Genomic DNA, 18,624 nt, shown 5'->3' with positions numbered 1-18,624 from the left:
TTTGATTATTAGCTGTTGTTACGGTCAATCAGCCTTCACCAACACCTTTTCCACTTGATGACGACATCTTCCACCCTCATAACTGGGAACGTTTTATTTATTCATAATGATGCCATGTGGCCTGCCACACACAATAATAGATAAATCGGTTGTTTTCTCTCCTTCTCACATTTTCGAATCTGTTGTTATTTCCCGTATTCTCCAAGGATAAATGTGCATTAGGCGTTTTTAATGAATACCATTCTTTCCCTTGGCTGGGGAGAGTGAAAACAATGTCTTCAACACTGACAAATTGGTTCCATTTTATGCATTAGATTTATAGATGTTCTATTTTTAGCCAGCATTTACATTGTCAGCTTCTTCCCTCCGCGCTGTGCTGAGAGAAAATGTAAGGAGGCCTCAACGGAACTCTGCCTGTCAATCAAACGGACAGCCGTGGAAGTCAGTATGTAACGCAGTAAATCCTGCTTTTTTGTGTTGACTGACCACTTTTCAAAAACCAGCTCTGACAAACTTATTTCACCTCGCCTAGAGCCCCATCTCATTGTTTGCTGTGCATAGATTGGGTCTGGGAATACAGCAGCCTCCGTCTCCGCCACCTCTGTATTTGTGTTTTAGCTCAAGGGATTGGTTAACCGTGATTTTGGATGAGGTTGACGCGTCACCTCTCACCTACATCCTTTCCCCCACTTTTTCATGCCGTGGGCTCAGTCATCCCAAATCTCTGAGTCTGCCTGTTTGCAACCCCCCCCCCCCCCCCCCATCCCACCCCGTCCTTACATATGTTTAATACTCACTCATCCTATTTCTTTTTCCAGCCCCCTACTCCAAACCTGTGGTGACCTTGTGGCCTGACTCTAACTTACGGCCAGGTGATGAAGTGGCCCTGACTTGCGTGGCCTATGGCGGCTACCCAGAAGCTAATGTGTTGTGGCAGGACGGGAGTGGGCGCAACCTGACAGACAATGTAACCAATTCTCTGGTGGCCAATGAAGAGGGGCTGTTCAGTGTCCACAGTGTGCTGACAGTCATACTGGAGCCCAATAGCACCTACAGCTGCCGGCTGATCAATCCACTATTGGGCGATGAGGGCTACGCCTTCGTCACAATCACAGGTAGGAGTGTTTTATTTCTCATTCTAAACATTTTTGTTTGTCTTTCAGTCAAAGTTTGGTTCAAGTTTTGTATATTTTCTGAAATCAATCCACCATCAAGCTGTGCAACAGCTGCACAGGAAGTAATGGAATATAATGAAATGTCCAATTATGGGCCAATAAGTACAACCCATCAGTTCTTAAGCACATTTAAATTAGATTATGAGGTGATTATTTCCCAGAAGTGAGTCAAATAACTATTCATCACTTATTTCGAAAGGCAACACGGTAATAAATGATTGTACTTGATGTAATGGCTGGTCTCACAGTAGCAGTAGCAGGAAATGTCGACTGGAAGCGGATTGATGTGTTTACCTTTCACTGATTGGGTGATCTTGGGCTCCATGTGTGACAGTGCCAATGTGATAGGTCTAATGATATCTTCAAGTAACCCCCAACACACACACCACCCACCAACCATGTCCCCCTGGCCTTGCCGGTGTACTCCATGTTAAGTGCAAAGAGAGTGTTGTGAAAGGTGGGCCAAGGCTGGGTCTCTAATGGGAGCAGCGCTGTGTGAAATGGCTCATAAATAAGCGGAGGTGGCCTGAGCCTGCTCTCTGGGTTGGAGCAAGAGTTGAGACTGGGCTGTTGAGGCAGAGGTCGAGACAGAGGTCAGGGAGTGCTGCTCCACTGGGCTGGGAAATGACTGTGCTGTCTGGAAACACGATGGCCGATTGGCAGGTCGGGCTGAGGGAGGATGGACGTTCTAACTGTTTGGCTGGCCTTTTTCAAAACAATACATCCAGTCACAGTGACCATCGGGGAAATGAAAGGGTGTTAAACTAAACATTGTTTGAAGTCTGTGGCTCTTAGGTGTGGCGTACAATTTGATGTTTCATCTCGAAATTTTCCCCCTTTGGATAATTACAGCCACTGCTGCTCTACTGTTGGCTTTTAGTTTAGACAGGCACATGCCACCTCAGTGACAAGTGGTGACATCAGCTTCCAGGCCCCATGCAGGTGGCAGTGACAGACAAAAGCCCAGCTTCTCATCCATGAACACAGCCAGATGTGTTCACTGGCAGAGATAACCAAGGTAGTCTCCCTGTTACTGGGGATTGAACCTGCAGTTCTGCACAAAGAACCTAAGAAAACCAGTATGAGTGTGACCAGAAAAATAGTCAGAGTTATAATGACATTAATTTAGGGCTTTCACACATTTATGGCTTTTTTAATAGAATAGTTGAACAAAACATGTCCATTAAATTAGATTTTTCTTTAGTCTTGAATGAAATATAAGCACCCTGGAGATCGAGAAGCAGGGTTGATAAAATGCCGTGTTAGAGATCTGCTTTCGTCACAATGTCAAGCTTCACCTGTAACCAAAGCTGCAGAAAATGAAATCACTTTCCAGGCATCCTATGAAAAAAGACACATCCAGCCTTAGAGCTATGGAGCTGCTGAAGAGAGAAAGCATAGAAGGTTCAGAGAGGGACAGCAAAACGAGCACAATCATAAAAGGAAAACCCTTCATTAAAGCAGTAGTGGACATGATTTTAGTAATTTGGTGTGCATGGATAAGATTCATTTCTCTGTAGAAGCACCAACATAGCCTGGCAATGGCCCAAGTTGTTTGATAAACACAGGGGTTTTGCAGCATTTTGTGTGCAGCAAAACAAGAGGTCTTGTTTGAAATGAAAATATATTTGCATTTGTTTACAACAGCTGGTGTATACGCAACAGTTTCTGTAATTAATTTTGACCTAGCAGAACTCTCCTGCTGAGAGCAGAGCGTGAGTTGACATAGTGAACACACTGCTGTATACATTTGCAAACACAGCATACTGCACACCGCACTCAGGCAACGGAGAATCCTATTACGCTTAAATTCCAAATGGAGTATGAGATCAAAAAGAGGGAGAGAGAGAGAGAGAGACGGTAGTGTGTGTGTGTGTGTGTGTGTGTGTGTGTGTGTGTGTGTGTGTGTGTGTGTGTGTGTGTGTGTGTGTGTGTGTGTGTGTGTGTGTGTGTGTGTGTGTGTGTGTGTGTGTGTGTGTGTGTGTGTGTGTGTGTGTGTGTGTGTGTGTGACAGAGCGAGTGAGAGGGGATAGAGGTTGGTGGAAGTAGAGAGTGAACAAGCATGTTAAAATTTCACACTCTCCCCAATATTTGATTGAAAAATTACAATAGCAATACAAATCTCCCTTTGGCAAAAAAAGAGTTTGACAAGGTTAATTTTGAGAAAATGAGCCCTTTACCCACACGGAGTGGAGCACCGTGTGGGCTGAGCCACACACTGAAGCTGTGCTAAGTCATCCATGTGAATCTTGCCTCTTATAGTCGCCACCAAATTAACTGTTTCACCGAACACCCGGCCTTCTGCGAGCACAGACTCATAGCCAATCCACTACATTCTAAACACAATAAACCAGTGTACAAGTCCGGTTTAAAGTTTACTATCAGTTGAGTTTGCTAATGTTTTGTTGCTGCAATGTTCATAGATGTCGCACAATGCTATAAAGTTTAGTTCCAGAGAGACCTAGAAACAGCTGGCTTTAATCAACAGCTCAGTGATGTAAAGCAGCTGATTCAGTCCTCAAATGAACCTGAGTGTCCCTGCTTGCTCACCCAGTGTGTCCCAAGCCCCTCCGCCTTTCTCCTCCTCCTACTTCACTGGCTCACACTCCTCACCGATTCATTTTTTGATTTTTTTGTTTGTTGGAATCATCCCCCTATGTCCTACAATGGAGAACGTTACAGATCCTTCTCTGTAAATTTGGAGCTCAAGCTACATAATGTATACAGAAATATATGCCCGTTGTCATGACTGGTCCATAGGCTCTGTTGCTCAGTTTGTCTCCATGCAAAAACATAAAACATATAGATTATACGCTTATACAGGCAATTACTGTCATGTTAACGGCAGAATCAGATTGACATCAGCATAAACACACAGTGGGAAACTGCAGCAGCCCCCTCTCCACTCTGCGCTCACGCTCTGTCATTGAGGACTGGGCCATTTCTTCGGCATTCACCATGTGTTTATAGCAAATCGGGTCTGGGCGGATAGATAGAAGGTGAAAAAGGAGGAAGATAGAGAGAGGGATGTGGCACGATAGGAAGGGGTGAGAAGGCGATGACAGAAAGCGAGACGGTGACGAAAGCATTTGCGGAGCTCCGGGTTGTGGCAACGGGGCCTGACAGGCAAAGAGATGGACTCGCTAACAGGGAGGGAGACATAGACACATCACCCCATGTGGTCTAAGTTTGCCATCTGTGGAATTTTACCATCTTGCTCACATTTTCTGGCTTTCAGCAGACAACACATGGGATCAGCGGTTAGCCCTGTTGCATCACTGTAAAATGCCTAGATCTTATTCTCAATCCCAGAACAGCCTGTGTTTGTGTGACTGTCCTCCGGATGCTCTTATTTTCAAAACATTGAAAGTATTAAAAGTTGCATATTGTTAAACCTTCTCATTTTTGCGCGTGTTGGAACTCACCATCTACGTTACAAGAACAGAATGTCTTCAAATTAATCATATTATACGCATTAAAAGAAAGTTATGAAGGTGTATCACTTTATCTTTGTACATTCTGTATATGCACATATAAAAAAAAAATTGGGAATATTTATATGCATGTACTAAAAACATTCTGTGTATAGTGTATGCAAATATGTGTATATATATAAACATCCTGTTAATTTAGATTATAAAATGTTACTTTATAATCTCTGAATTTGCAGTGAGAGATTGTTGTCACGGTCGTGGGGAGGGTTTGGTTGGATAATTGTTAATATGCACATAGTAGATCACAAAAACACAAATTTCCAATGCTTAACTATCACCGCTAATGTGGGATTTATTTTCTTCTGTTCCAATTTGGACCCAGCATCTAGTGAGGAACATCATCCTAAAACACGGCTTCAATGGCTGCCTGTAGAAGTTGCCCATTTTTGTTCCCTTTCAGTTTTTCTGATGTTATTATCCGGAATCAAGTCAGAAGGGAGGACTTGTACATGGAGAAAGACACTAATTTGTGCTATTTTTTTATCAGATATATAAATCAGTCACCCTCAGCACACGAGGAGCATATTCTCACAGTGAGGGAGGTTATCACAGTGCTTTAAGATGGAACTGGGATGTGTCGGCTTGTCTCAGAGCTTCTTTCGCTTTTAGTTTTTCTCCAAATTTTTAATCTAAAATTGATTTACATTCAGCCAGCCTCGCCGTGCCACTTTTAAGCTAGTTTCCCATCTCTGTAGGGGCTTGCCCAAGTCAATTAACTTCATAAAAGCCATTTGTGCTTCAATACAACTGAACCCCGGCAGTCACACAGTTTCTTATTCTCTTTCTGTTTCCCTGTTCTGATGTTTCCTTCCAGACCTCTGTCTGATCCTTCCAGTTTCTTCCAGCTTCTGTCTTCTATAAATTGACTTACTGTTGTACTCCAGGTGGCTGCGATACTGAGGTTGTGCCGGGTATATCCCTAAGGTGATTGTGTGTAATTGTATGAATGTGAATCAAATGCTGCTCATCGAGCCTTCACTGCTCTGCTCAGCCAACCTTCACTGGGTAAATCAAGGTTAAAAAACATCTTTAATTGCTGTATAAACATTAACATTATCACGGCGATGAGGTGTAACATAGGTGCTAATAGGTGTGCGAGCATGCGGGTATTCATTACACTCAACAGTGATATTTGTTTTTCTTCATTACTTGAGTGGCAGCTTGCATTGCTGTCCTCCCTGACTCACTGTCATTACGTGTTCCAAAGCTCAATCTTGACAACGTATAAATCAGTACCTCAGTCAGTGATTTCAAGCCCTTGTCCTGGATTGTTCCTCAGAAGTCTCTGAATATCTTTGTTTTTCCACCAGAACCTCAGCAAAACAGTCACATTGAGTGATCTGCTGGTTCAGGTTTGTCTGCAGTGGTGAAATTGCAGTCATTAGCAATTACAAACATTCACAATATTATTTGACGTTTCTCTTGTACGACCCTCTATCAAAAGCTCTGCCAGTCAGCTCCACAGTAATATGTTTCCTAAAAACCATAGATTTGCTTCCCATTTCTTTAACAAATCACTGCGCCGGTGCTTGTTCTCCACTGACGAAGGACTAATTTAAATGCAATTAACGGAGCCTTCGGAGAAGCAGAAAACAGCAGTATAAATGAATCCGTTGTCAGCAGAGCAGCAAGCAGGCAACTTTCCCGACGGAGCCCTGTATTAATTAGCGTCCGGCACACAAACAGGGCTTCTTTCTCTTGCTTAATGCGTGCTCTGTCTTATCAGGAGCTCAGCCAGGGAAAACAGCAGAATAGAGCAATGAAATAATGTCTGTAATCTGAAATAAATTCAGGTAGGCAGCACTGGCGCCATTGTAAGCACATTATTTGCTATCAGGATTATTAACTGAGGCCAGTCACTGCTGTTCCTGTCCTCTTTTAGGCCTTCAGGATGGGAAATCTTATCCCTGTATTATAGCCCAGCCAATGTTATTTGTCATGCTCTCGGGCTTCCCGTTCCCCAGCTCTGAAAGATTGTTGGATTGGATTCATTTGTAGGAAGTTTCTTTTCTGTACGCTGCTCTTTTAGAATGGTACAATCAGAAAGATAAAATGTGCTTCTCTCTTTAACGCTGGGATTTATTTTCCCATTATTCTGCTCCCTGCTCTGCCATCTTGATTTTTTTTTTCTTCTTCCTTTTAAGCATTTAGTTTTCCTACTGCGTTGGTTTGAAGTGCCTCACAATTAAAACGACATCATTTCTACCTGGCCTGTGCAATAAACACATTTCCAAGTCAGTTTTCCTGTGATGTGAATGTCAAGAGGTTGAATTGAAGAGTGTTATCCATCTATTGGCAAAAAGCAAAGGTAGTGATGTCTGCACACCCACAACCCCCCCCCCCCCCCCCCCCCCCCCCCCGCCTGTTACGTTACCACGAACAGCTGTCTGACATCTTTATGTCTGTCCCTGGCCTGGTGGGAACTTGTCTCTGTCCTCCCTCGCTTTCCTTTTCAGGACACTGTATTTATGACGGCAGTAAAACCACAAAAGCCCACTTTTGTTATTGATCGGGTTCATTTTGATTTGGACTCACAGTAAGAACTATCACAGGGACCGGTGGGCCCCTGCAGTGTACATTTCACACAGCTCCAGCTAAATCCTGTAAGAGGGATTCGTTTCAGGAGGTCTGGCATCAGTATTGGCTTTACAAAATGAAATCATATTAGCTGCAGCTTTTCCGAGTCACTGGGAGAATAGCCACCATCAAATAGCTGGGAACACCTTCAAACTTTAGGTATTTAATTATTCACCCCATTTATTTGATGTTTAAACTGTGAGCCTGATAAGTGCATGAATTACCATCCTGCAAAGCATATTTGCAACCTCCGTAAATTGCTTTGTTCTGGCGTCCAAACAGTCCAAATTAGTGGCTGACTACACACAAAGTGCATTGTTTAGCGATATATTGTCCTTTCAATTTGGAGGCGCTGAAAGATTTCGCTTGTTCTCAGGAAAGGTAGCTCTTTCTCCGATAGCTGTTGAGACCAGTAATTGATTACAAAGTGTGAAATGGAAGTTAAGTATAGACTTGAGTGTGGCTGAGTCCCAAGGAGACACAGTGCCCCGCCCTCTTACCCTCCTCTGTAATGACAGCTTGACATGGAAATACGCACACTCACTGACTCACATGGTAAGAAAGCTACCTATTACAGAGCCATATATGGGTACCCCACTGTCAAATATCACAGAGTTAATGTAACGTTGGCTGTGAGAAAGCGGCGTTGTGGCCATGCTCCTTAATGTGACTAGCTTTGTTGGGCAGCAGCTTGCAATGACTCACATCTCCTTCAGCTTGCATTAGCTTGTTCCAACTGGCTTGGACTCCCAAAGCCTGACAAGTTGCAGTTCATTGCAGACAAGCTGTCCACCAGGAAATAAAGTCACTCATCTTACCTTATTAATTTTGTCAACTGTGCTTAATTTCATCACTTGCTTTCCTCATGCATGTTGCCAGAATACGTCCAACTCTCTGTCACCATCAGAGACAGCTCCTAGACCCACACTTAAAGAGTCTGTCATATTGATAATGTGTCTGTCTCTATGCTTTCAGCCAATTACTCAACCAGATGAAGACTGATGCTATTTGTAATGCTGTGTCATTTTCTTGATGTGGTTGTTAGAGGGGTTAAGCCATCTGAATAGGGCTAAGCGGATAAGAGAGTAGCATGGCTGTGCTTCGGAACCAAGGAATCCACTTTCAGCCAACCTTAAAATACACGTTTGAAAAGGGGCTGGGACTCCCAATAAAGGCAGGTTAGACATAATACAGGCAAGAAACCATTCAACATTCTGAATTGGGTTTAGTGTCGCAAACTTCACGACAGATGCTGGGCCAAGGCAGACAAAAGTTATGTTGTTTTTTGATATTAGATGATGCTCTAACATCCATCCATCCATCCGTCCGTCCATCCATTTCTTTATACACGCTTAGCCTTTCAGGGTCGCAGGTGATGGAGCCTATCCCAGCAGTCATTGGGCGAGAAACAGGGTACAACTTGATAAGTCGCAGGGTGAACACACTCAGACAACTCTTTAACAACAATTTAGAGTTTCCAATTCAGAGTACCAAACAAATATCTTGAGTATATAATAAGATTGTCAAAATGTAGCATTGTATCAATCTGATATATGTGTCCTGTTGTTGTGGTTTTTGATCAAACTTCAGGAGAGCCCGTTTTTATGTTGACTCAAGTGGGCTCAAGGCTGCTTTTACTGTCTGTGACCGAAAAGAGACACAGTCAGGAAAAACACGACTGAATCATTGCGTCCAAGCGAATCAAATCTGGCTAAAATTTGCCTTGTTATATTTCACCGTGTGACTCATCTCTTGTGTGTGCTTTTTAAAACAATGCGTGGGATCCAGAATTGTACAAAGATATTTCAACTCATTCACATATTTTTTTCTCACCCTTTTACAAAGATTGCAGGACAGTTTTTTTTTCTTTATTAGAGAAAAACATAGCTGCTGTTTTCTCTGTGTACTATGCTAGAGAACAGTCAATTTTGATGATGCAGCAGCAACTTGTCCCATGGGTGTGTAAGACACTGTCATCCCCATGTATCAGAGTGTGTACATCAAAGAACAGAAGACCATTGATGTACAGTATAAGCTTCTGTGAGAGATGGCAGGTATGTGCTGTGTACTTTTGACATACACATGACAGGCCCTTTTTTTAAGTATTCAGTATTCCGCCGCATCTCAGTAAAGCCACTTCACTATAATATGATGACATTGTGGTTGTGATGATGTAAACCATTTTTTAAGATTGAAATATTTGCAAGTCCAGAAGAGTCATGACTTCCATCAAATGATAATATAACGCCCGCTCCGTTTTAAATCATGTACCACAAAAGATTTGTGCCGACTCCCCAAAGCGGGGGAAAACAAGCTGTCAAGGTTACACAAGCACAGTTGTAATCCTGTGTATTGTATCTCAGCCAGTGTTTCTTTAATAATGTCTTTTTTGAGCCGTTGCTATAAATTCTGAAGCAAAGGCCAGGTAGTCTCAAAGGCCGGAGATATGATAAAAAGTTGAGAAAATTAGTACAAATGTGACTTTAGATTCCCTCCAAGGTCTGTCCTTCTCTTAGCTGCACTTCAGTCTATGTAGGTCTACTGTGTAACGGAACAAGGAACAGTACAGTGTTTGGAACTAATTGCTAGGGGAAGATGGACCCGAATAATTCTCAGTCTCTTGGCCTGAAGCTCTGTGGGCCACATAACGATCACACACTTTGTAGTACGGGAGCTGTTAAGATGCATTTTTAATATTCATTACATCACATTCTGGCCCATCATATAAGGTTAGTCGATCACTCTTCTGAAGCGGTTTGGACAGAAAAGATGGGAAACGCTGAAGTGTACATGATACAGGATACTACTAATGAAGGCAGACTAGTCCGTAGATCTGCCAGCCGCTATCTGACAATCTGTTGGTTTTTTTTTTCCTTTAATTATAATTAAACCTTCTGTCAGTGTTAGTCACCTGTTTGAAAATTGCAGCCAAACGGTATCAATCTGTTGAAAAGTTGACCGTGTCGCTCATGCATCTGCTTGCGGACGTGCGAGACAGTCATAAAATATAACCTAAGTGCTAAACCGTGTTGCGAAGTGCTAAAAGGTTCAGATTGGTATTGACGCAGCGCCGAGAACAGAATGTGTTTGTCACCCTAGAAAATTCTTAGCGTGCCGGGTATGCGTCCTGTTACTAGCTGCGGCTACAGTCACGCAGATACACAGTCTCAAATGCAAACAGCCCCTGTCTTGTTCTGCTGGTGTCTGATGAGCTACATGGGACGAGTTTAGGGGTTAATGCATTAAAGCAGCACTTTTCTTTCTTTCTCTTCTCTCTATTATTTGATTTCTGCTTCTTTCTTCTGTTTATTTATCAAGGGGTTAGGCACACTGACGAAACAGTTAGGATTCATTTGTTTGTTTTGGCTGCCCTTGGGTCTCGGAACCTTTTCTATATTCTGCAGTTGTACGATCTGTTTGTATGATTGTATGTTACAGTATACATTTTTAACCTAAGCCCTATTTCCCTATCCTAAACGTTCCTTGCACAACACTGCCGGCTGCTGCATTTTTGACCAAATTGGTTTAGCTTCTGAAGCTCGCGGGTTTAAATGAATGGGACTCAATAGGGCAAAATTACGAGGCTCTAAAACCTTCTACAAACCCACTGTAAAAGATGTGACTGTGTGATTCATTTGGTTAATAAAGACAATCCTGCCATCTTTTGTTGAAAACTGTTTATCCTAGACAAGATTGCAGGGTGGGCTGGAGCTGTATGCAGTGTCCAGAAAGACAGGTACAGGTTGCCAATATGTCGCAGGGCTAACACACACAGTCAAGCAAACTCATTCAATACTCCAGATTTGAACCCAGAACCTCCTAGCTGCAAGTCAATAGTGCAAACCCATGCCTCGGCTAATGAACTTCAGGTAACAGATTCAGAAAAATAAACAAACTCTACTTCAGCACAGCATTGTATAAATTGTACTTGTGTTTTATGTTTAGCTTTGTTCAAGCGATACCTCAGATGGCTCCTTATTATTCTACAGCTTAGTTTTTAGAATTAAAAAAAAAAACAATGCAAAAGGGTAGAGGTTCATATTCATTATCATAAAATCATAGCCCTCCAGCATCTTTTCTTTCTTTGTGTAGCAGCGTGGTGATGTAAAATGAGGCAGAAAGTACTTGAGTGTAAGTTCTCTTGTTTGTGCGCTTCCTCCTTAAAGAAATGTCCTTGAGTAAAACACTGCATCCCTGTGAGCATCAGGTGTATAACTCTAGAGCCTCTGGCCATGCTGAAGCAAACATCGGACACCTTCAGTGGTTGTATTTATTTACATGCAAATGAATGAAAACAATATGCGACTACTTTTTGATCTTGAGGTGAACAGCAAACAGGAAAATGCTGACGTGCTCCAAAACTCTGACTCAGGTTTAGGCTCTCGAGCGCTTTGAGAATATTCATCTGTCTCTTCAGTTACCACCAAAGACTGCAGCACAGGAAAATGAGAAATGCTGTTTTATAATGAGAGCCCTAGGCAAAGACATACAGAGGCATGTCTTTAAAAAAAATCTGTCATTATATATTCTCCTAGTTATACTGCAGTGGGCGAACTCTTTGAAGATGGCCGCGCAGTTCTTTAATGTTTTGGATAGAACTTGTGTTCCTCTTTGATATAGGGTTAAGTTTACATCTCGCCTTTTTATATTCAGAGATGTTATAGCGTAACTGATTAAGCACAGCTGTTACCGCGCTTTTGATGGTTACTCTCAAACATCTCACTTGTGGGTGTATTTGAATGTATTTATTAGTGAGGTGTGCACTCTCAAAAGCTTACAGCTGCTGCGCCGAGGCCGCTGGAATGGAGCCGTCACAACATCCTCTTACGTTTGGAGCGGACACGGTGCTAACGTAGATGCCTTTAACTCTGAAACAGACTGACTGTGTGTCCTCAGGCATTCATGGTTCAACGCCTGTGCTTTTGGTGGCAGGGGGAAATAAACCCAGCAGTAATAGATGTCTTTTCCTGTTCAGTCACCCACCTACTTGCTTACTTCACCCCTTCCTTGGCCACAGCCAGGGACATTTTTGGTTACTGTGAACATCGGCCATGGTTTTGTGCAATTTTGAATGGTCCACATTCCTGCATGTCCCGTGGGAAGCATGCTCCAGGCCTCGGTGTGCATCCAGCAGTATCGTAACTGATTATTGTTTGATGGTTCTCTTTGTCAGTGATTTCCCTCCTGTACTAGTATGTATAATATATATCAAGGCACACTGACGAATCATGTTACAAGGTCAGCTCCAGCAATTCTGAGGGATCAAGACCACAGCTCTGAAGCATTTGTACCTTTAATGTGAAGTCAACTTTATGTCTGTTTGACAGTATGCATGCTCTTAAGGCGGTTCATATGCATTTGTCCTTGTCACTCTGCTCTCAGCTACTCTCTTGGCATCAACTCGGCCAGCTAACCACCTAGCCCGCTTCAGTGCTGAAAGCTGTCACTAGTGATTCCCTCCTACACGCCCTCAGCATTGCATAGGCAGGTCTTTGGTTTAGAGCTAATTGACATTTTAGGTCCGTTTTATTTCGAATGGCACCCGAATTCCATCTGCACTACTAAGGCGGTCTAGTCAAGAGATGGAGCAACCCAAAAAGAAAATAGGGATAGGGAAGAAAATCAATAGTCCACTCTGCCTCTAACATCTTAATGCCACTCTCGGCTGAGGAGGACGTGTAGAAGTGATGGAGTCCCTGCCAGTTACTAGACATCAGAGGAGTTTTTAATTGAGGCCCCACTGCGGCTGGGAGGCACATGGGAGATGTGGAGAGAGTGGCTGCCTGGTCAGCGTTTGATGAGGTGGGCAGACAGGGGGGTTTGAGGGACAACCCTCAGCAAATTGCACCCCCCACCCCGCACCCTTTTATTTTCACATCCCTGGGGTATGAATTGTATTGTCTCGACCGAAATGCGAAAAACCTACATTGTAAACACAGCGGCCATGCTTTGAGCTGTGCATTCAGCTAATTAGCCGCCCTGCTTGGTCTAGTCTATTCTTGGTTTAGTCCAGTAATTGATGCTTCCTCAGCGAAATAGCCCGGTGCAGACCATCTAATACTGTGGAATTCTTTGAACACTGCACATTTCTCTGCTTATTTCCCGTAGTTCTGTGTAGGCTCACAGATACACATGCTCGCTGATACACATATTGTGCTTGTACTCACAGTGCCTCTTAAATTTCATTGCTGTCATTCCATTGTGGAAAAAAGTGTGTAGTGAGGGCTGCTTGTGAGCTGGTGTCTCTCCTTTTCTGCCCCCTCTCTCTCTCACTTATGTGGAATAAGACAGCCCCATTCTCAACTCAAGGCCCACACCCTATATGCAGCCCTGAAGAAATGTGCTCACACTCTAATCGCCACGCTAGATCTCTTTTGATAAAGAAGCCATAATAGTCCAAATCCATATCCTGCATTGATCTGCCAGGTGCGAGTCAAGTTGAATTCCTTCCCGCGTCACATCGTAACCTTTGTGAATGCTACGTGATCATTGAGCTTACTGGGAATATTCCCTTGAGGATCAATCAAAGCGAGGAGCCGGACTCATTTCATGACGGAAGTAGTATCCTACATAGCAACTCATCATTGTAAATCTATAGTCCTGCACTATAGGCACAGCACTCTTTGGACTGTGAGCTAACCTTCCACTCAGGAAAGGTCAGTCGCAGTCTGATATGTCTGAGACAAACCTCATTGTGATTCTGGCCCTGTGCTGCATTCACACAGTTACCACCTCAGTACTTTCTTGCTTACTTGCGAAACCCACACAGTTGTTCACCCACTTGTTTTTTTACCTGTTCCGGTTCACCTGGTCACTCACCTATTTACCCTATCCCACCGACCTTCACTTACTCACTGACTCATCCAACTTGCTTTCCCGCACACCCACCACGACTTCCCCCAACACCAGATGGCTTTTATGGGTCTCCCGCTGAGAAAAAAGGAGGGTTGTTAAAAACTTTATTCCTATAAATGCAGAGCCATTACTCTGGTTTAATGTGCACGTCTGCACATCATACACTTGTGTTTGCCACAAGCCCATGGGCAAAGGAAGGGCAATAATGTCAGACAAATTGTGTAAAGTAAATGGGCGCGAGTTCGTCATAGGGAAGAGCGCGTTGCCCCCCTGCATGCCAATAAGACAGTGAGGTAGTATCTCACTGAAAGGCAATTTATTGAAATGCAAAAAGAGGAAGAAAACCTCAGAGCAGAGATGCTGACAGGACAAAAACCCTGTCACATCCATCTCAGTTTGCCAAGTTTTTCCTCTACAAGTGAGCTTCTCGTCCGCTCGCGCAGAGGTGAGAAAAAATATTGCGAGAACGATCAGTGTTCAGTCATGAGATTTTCAAGCTGTGACTGAATGTGGAGGGTTTGGAGGTTTTGACGGACACCTTAGCGTTTGATGATAAAGGACGGTAATTGAAACTGAAGCTGAAACAAATTCAAAGTCATTCATTCAATGTGGTCTTAATATTCATGCTCATGTTTTTCATTCGGGCTAATCCGTGTCCTCTGACACTGAGGTCATTTTCTTTCTATTAGCACTGTTGATTGTATAGTTTCTGCCAATCTTTATCCAATGAGATTGGCACTGCTGCACAGACCCTGAATAAGTCCCTGAATAAGAAATCAGCAATGTCTGCGAGCCTTTTGGTTCTTACCGGGGCACCATGCATCAATCAATCCACCAGTGTTGGGTAAATGTGATTTAGGCATGAGCTGTTGTTTTGTCTGGCTGAGTTTTATGTCTCATTCACTTTAGTGCGTCCTCTCTGCCCTACTGCATTGTCTGCATGAACGTCTTTATCTCTGCCATGTGACTCATTTTTAGAGAGATATATAAACCTAGTTCCAGCCTTGGATCTGGAAATGCCTGTTTTCTCTAGGGCTGTGTTGGCCCGCCAGCAGGGCTGGGCCTTACTACTGGTCAACCCCTGGGCTACCCCCTAGTCCAGTTCAACCCGTCTGTGATCAACACTTCTCTATGATAGGTCCCCCTTCTTTCGCTATTTTCACAACCTGGCAGCAGTTCTAAAGGCCATGCTGTCCTCGCTCACAATGAATGAAAAACCTAATTGACTCTTCCTCTCTTCTTCCTCATCCCCTTAGCTTGTCTACAATGAGCCTTGGGGCTCTCTTTAGCCTGAGGCTATCCATCTGTCAGGGGACATTATTCTCCCTTGGTCACAGCTTAAGAGGCTGCGTTTCTCCTTGGCAGGTAAAACTGGGCTGACAGTTGGAGAGAAAGCGGCTTTGATCTTCACTGTCTTCATGTTGCAGAACCAAGATGACAGGCAAGGGAGTCTTAGGAGCACTTTATTCCACCAAAGGTGCTGGAGAGAAAACACTCAGGCTTGTAAAAATGCCTGCAAATCTTGGCTCTCACATTCAGTAAAGCCCAAACAATACCTAAGATGGCCCCGTGTGAGTCCCCTATAGTGTCTTCGAGAGACCGAGGGAGCCTCATTTCTCATTGGTGATGTGCCCTGTGTTAGAGGCTCCATATGGAGGTGGTGTTTTATCATACTCTTGCCTGCCCCCATTAAATATCTATTTTTACCTTAGCCGTCTGCTGTGGCCTTGTATGATACACAAAACACCTACAGTGAAGCGCGACCTTATATTGGGCTCATCAGTAGGATAAACTCCAGGTGTGGTCCAAAGAACTTGCAAAAATACTTGAAAAGTGCCATGTTGGTAGATAGTGGAGCATTCATGTGTTTATTGTTATTATAATAGTTTGCCTTAGTTTAAAAATAAATGTTCTGATGCTCAACAAGAGACATCTACAGGGGATAGCACAACAGGGTAATACAATACAACAGTCTAACATAACAACAGGGAAATGATGGTCCTCCTCATAGGAAAACGTGCAGTAAAGTAAAGGGCAGTTATGTTGGCATTGCATTATATTTTGCATGTGTATGTTTTCCTGGCAGTGTGTCCACATGCTGCTCTTATTGGTGATGTATTAGATCTGTGCACGACCAGACAGCAGCGGCCTGTGACTTTATGGAACCTCAGCACTGAATTCACACTGCATAGGGACAATAACACCTTGCAGATTATTAACACAGATACACCACTTTTTCCTGTCTACCTTCTTCTCTTTATCACCATCACTTACATGTCCTACGTGAGCTTATTATTGTTACACCAACAACACATTAAATTGGTAGTTTTCTTTTTTTTTGTGGTTTGGATGAACACCGCTACCCCAAAATAATCGACATATGTGCGAAAGAGACAGTGCAGGTGATATTTTCTTTACTGCAACAGTTTTCTGACATTTCTTGCCAGAAAATGTTGATAAACAAATGCAAAAATGACACCTTAACTGAAGACTTCTGTCTCGTCTCAGACTTCTCCTGCAGATTGGTGCTGTCGCTATAAATAACTGCTGTAATAAATAAATCAGCTTTAATGACTCCAATTAAATTAAATGGTACTGTTTAAATCTGTCCTGTTATGTGATGAAATATCCACAATTGGAAACTAGTGTCTCTATATTACTTTTTTTTGCACTCTAACTGTCCATACTGCTGTCACTATACATTTTAAATTTACCATTCAACTGTCATTGTTTTGTGTCACTCGTGAGTGCAATGATGTAAATAGAGGCTCTGTGGTGTGTGTAGGCAATGTCGGTCTGTTTTTGTGATATTGTTGGTTCGTATTGCATCAGGTTGTTTTGGACCCTTGTGGTTTTCCACTTTCAAAAGTCAGAACATTTTCACGCATGTTAAAACTTTGATTATACTCTGATTGAGGCAATAATTAGTTTTTTGTTTTCATCACACATACATCACAAGTAGAACAAATTTGTCATAAATTCACATTATTGTAATCTGAGTGACAGACTTAGATTTTGCTATCGTATTTTTGTAATATTTTATTTACTCAAACATGTAAACAAGCGATTGTCTTAAAAACACCAATTTCATGCATTTCTTAGCAATTGCATGATTTTGCCCACCTGACCTATCAAATCCATTCACTTACTTACTTGTATTTTTGCCCAAATTACAATACAAGCATCAAGTAATTAATTAAGTAACATGCTAATATGTATGCAGATTTCACTGATTTTAAGCATGTATTTTGTTCAGAAAATCTCATATCTGTGCTCTAGGATAAAACACGTTTGCTCTTTTTGGTGCACCTCTGAAGTCTGCAGACTCCAGGTAATGTGACAGTGTAGCCCAAAGCACTCCATGCACTCCTACCCCAGCACAAAGGGAATAGGAAAAAGGAGAAAGAGAGGCTAGGTAAACAGAGCCATTAGAGACAAATCTATTTCTGAAGAAAACAAAATCACATCATCAAACAAGAGAAAAAGAAAAATATGATCCTGCAGCCCTTTGGGCCATGGCGTAGAAATGATAGCCGACTATGGCATTTGTCTTTATCAGTCTGCCTTGAGGGAGAGAGAGAGCGCGGTGGGAAGGTGTGAGCATAAAAACGAAAGTGAGAAAGAGAATGGAAACAAAGAGCACCGCATCTTCCTCACTCATTACATAGAGATGGACGCATTTGTGACTTTTCCTGATTTTTGGTGCGATGCGGACACATCGGGCGTGATTATTGCTCCTTCATACATGCTTGAGGTTTTAGCGTTAATGCAAACTGACTCTGGTCATCCTTTAAATAGAGCAGAGTTAAGGGCTCAGTGGACAGCAAGCCACAGCATCATCAGTCATGACTAGCCTGGGGAGGCACACACAGCTTTATCAAAATGACAAGATTGACTTTCCAGATTTTCTCCTTTCACTCTGACATTTGGTTGTTTATCCTGGTTTGGAGTAGCAATACCCAAGACATATTGTAGTCGTTTCTTGCTGGGAATTGTTGAAATGGATATGGTGTACGTAAAATGAGATGATCTGAATTATCTGTAACATATAATGTACACCAATATCACTTCACCAGTTGCTATACTTGGGACATAAAATCATTGAGCGATTGTAACCATATAAAGTGATCTATGACCGGACAAAACATAAAGCGTCATTTTAAAAAATAACAGTAGAATGAAGGTAGAAAAGAGAAAAACCAGCTCTACAGTTAATAATGACCCTTTTTTGTCATTGGTGATCACACACACACACACGCACACACACACACACACACCCACCCACACCCTCCTCCCCTCTACGACCCAGTGTTGCCTTTCACTGACCATGTTTCGTGAACCAATTTGGCACGTTTGTTTCCCTACATCAGATGGACTGGATTTCCATCTGAGAATTGATCATCTTCACAACTCCAAAGGATGCCTCTATTTGACCTCCATCTTGGCTGGACGCTATGACGGCAGATGCCAAGTCCTTACAGATGCTTCATCATTTCCTCTTCCCGACGCCAGTCATTTTTCTG

At 42.8% G+C, this 18,624-nt stretch overlaps 1 protein-coding gene across 4 annotated transcripts in view; it reads left to right on the top strand.

The window, feature by feature from the left end:
* The window catches only part of cd276 (CD276 molecule), a 55,619-nt gene that overhangs the window by 17,394 nt on the left and 19,601 nt on the right, over positions 1–18,624 (top strand). For all 4 annotated transcript variants that reach the window (XR_012963984.1, XR_012963983.1, XM_076155760.1 and 1 more), the window contains exon 4: positions 819–1,115. Coding sequence is in view for 2 of the 4 variants with exons in the window: in XM_076155760.1 (XP_076011875.1) it covers positions 819–1,115 (297 nt within the window). In the remaining 2 variants the exon portion in view is untranslated. The remainder of the gene's footprint in view (positions 1–818; positions 1,116–18,624) is intronic.

This window comes from Genypterus blacodes, unplaced genomic scaffold, assembly GCF_046128005.1.
Source record: "Genypterus blacodes isolate CSIRO-AG114 ecotype Tasmania unplaced genomic scaffold, CSIRO-AGI_Gbla_v1 ptg000067l_1, whole genome shotgun sequence".
Classification (NCBI taxonomy): domain Eukaryota; kingdom Metazoa; phylum Chordata; class Actinopteri; order Ophidiiformes; family Ophidiidae; genus Genypterus; species Genypterus blacodes.
The sequence above is the reverse complement of the archived record's forward strand: the minus strand, read 5'-3'. Positions and strand labels throughout refer to the sequence as shown.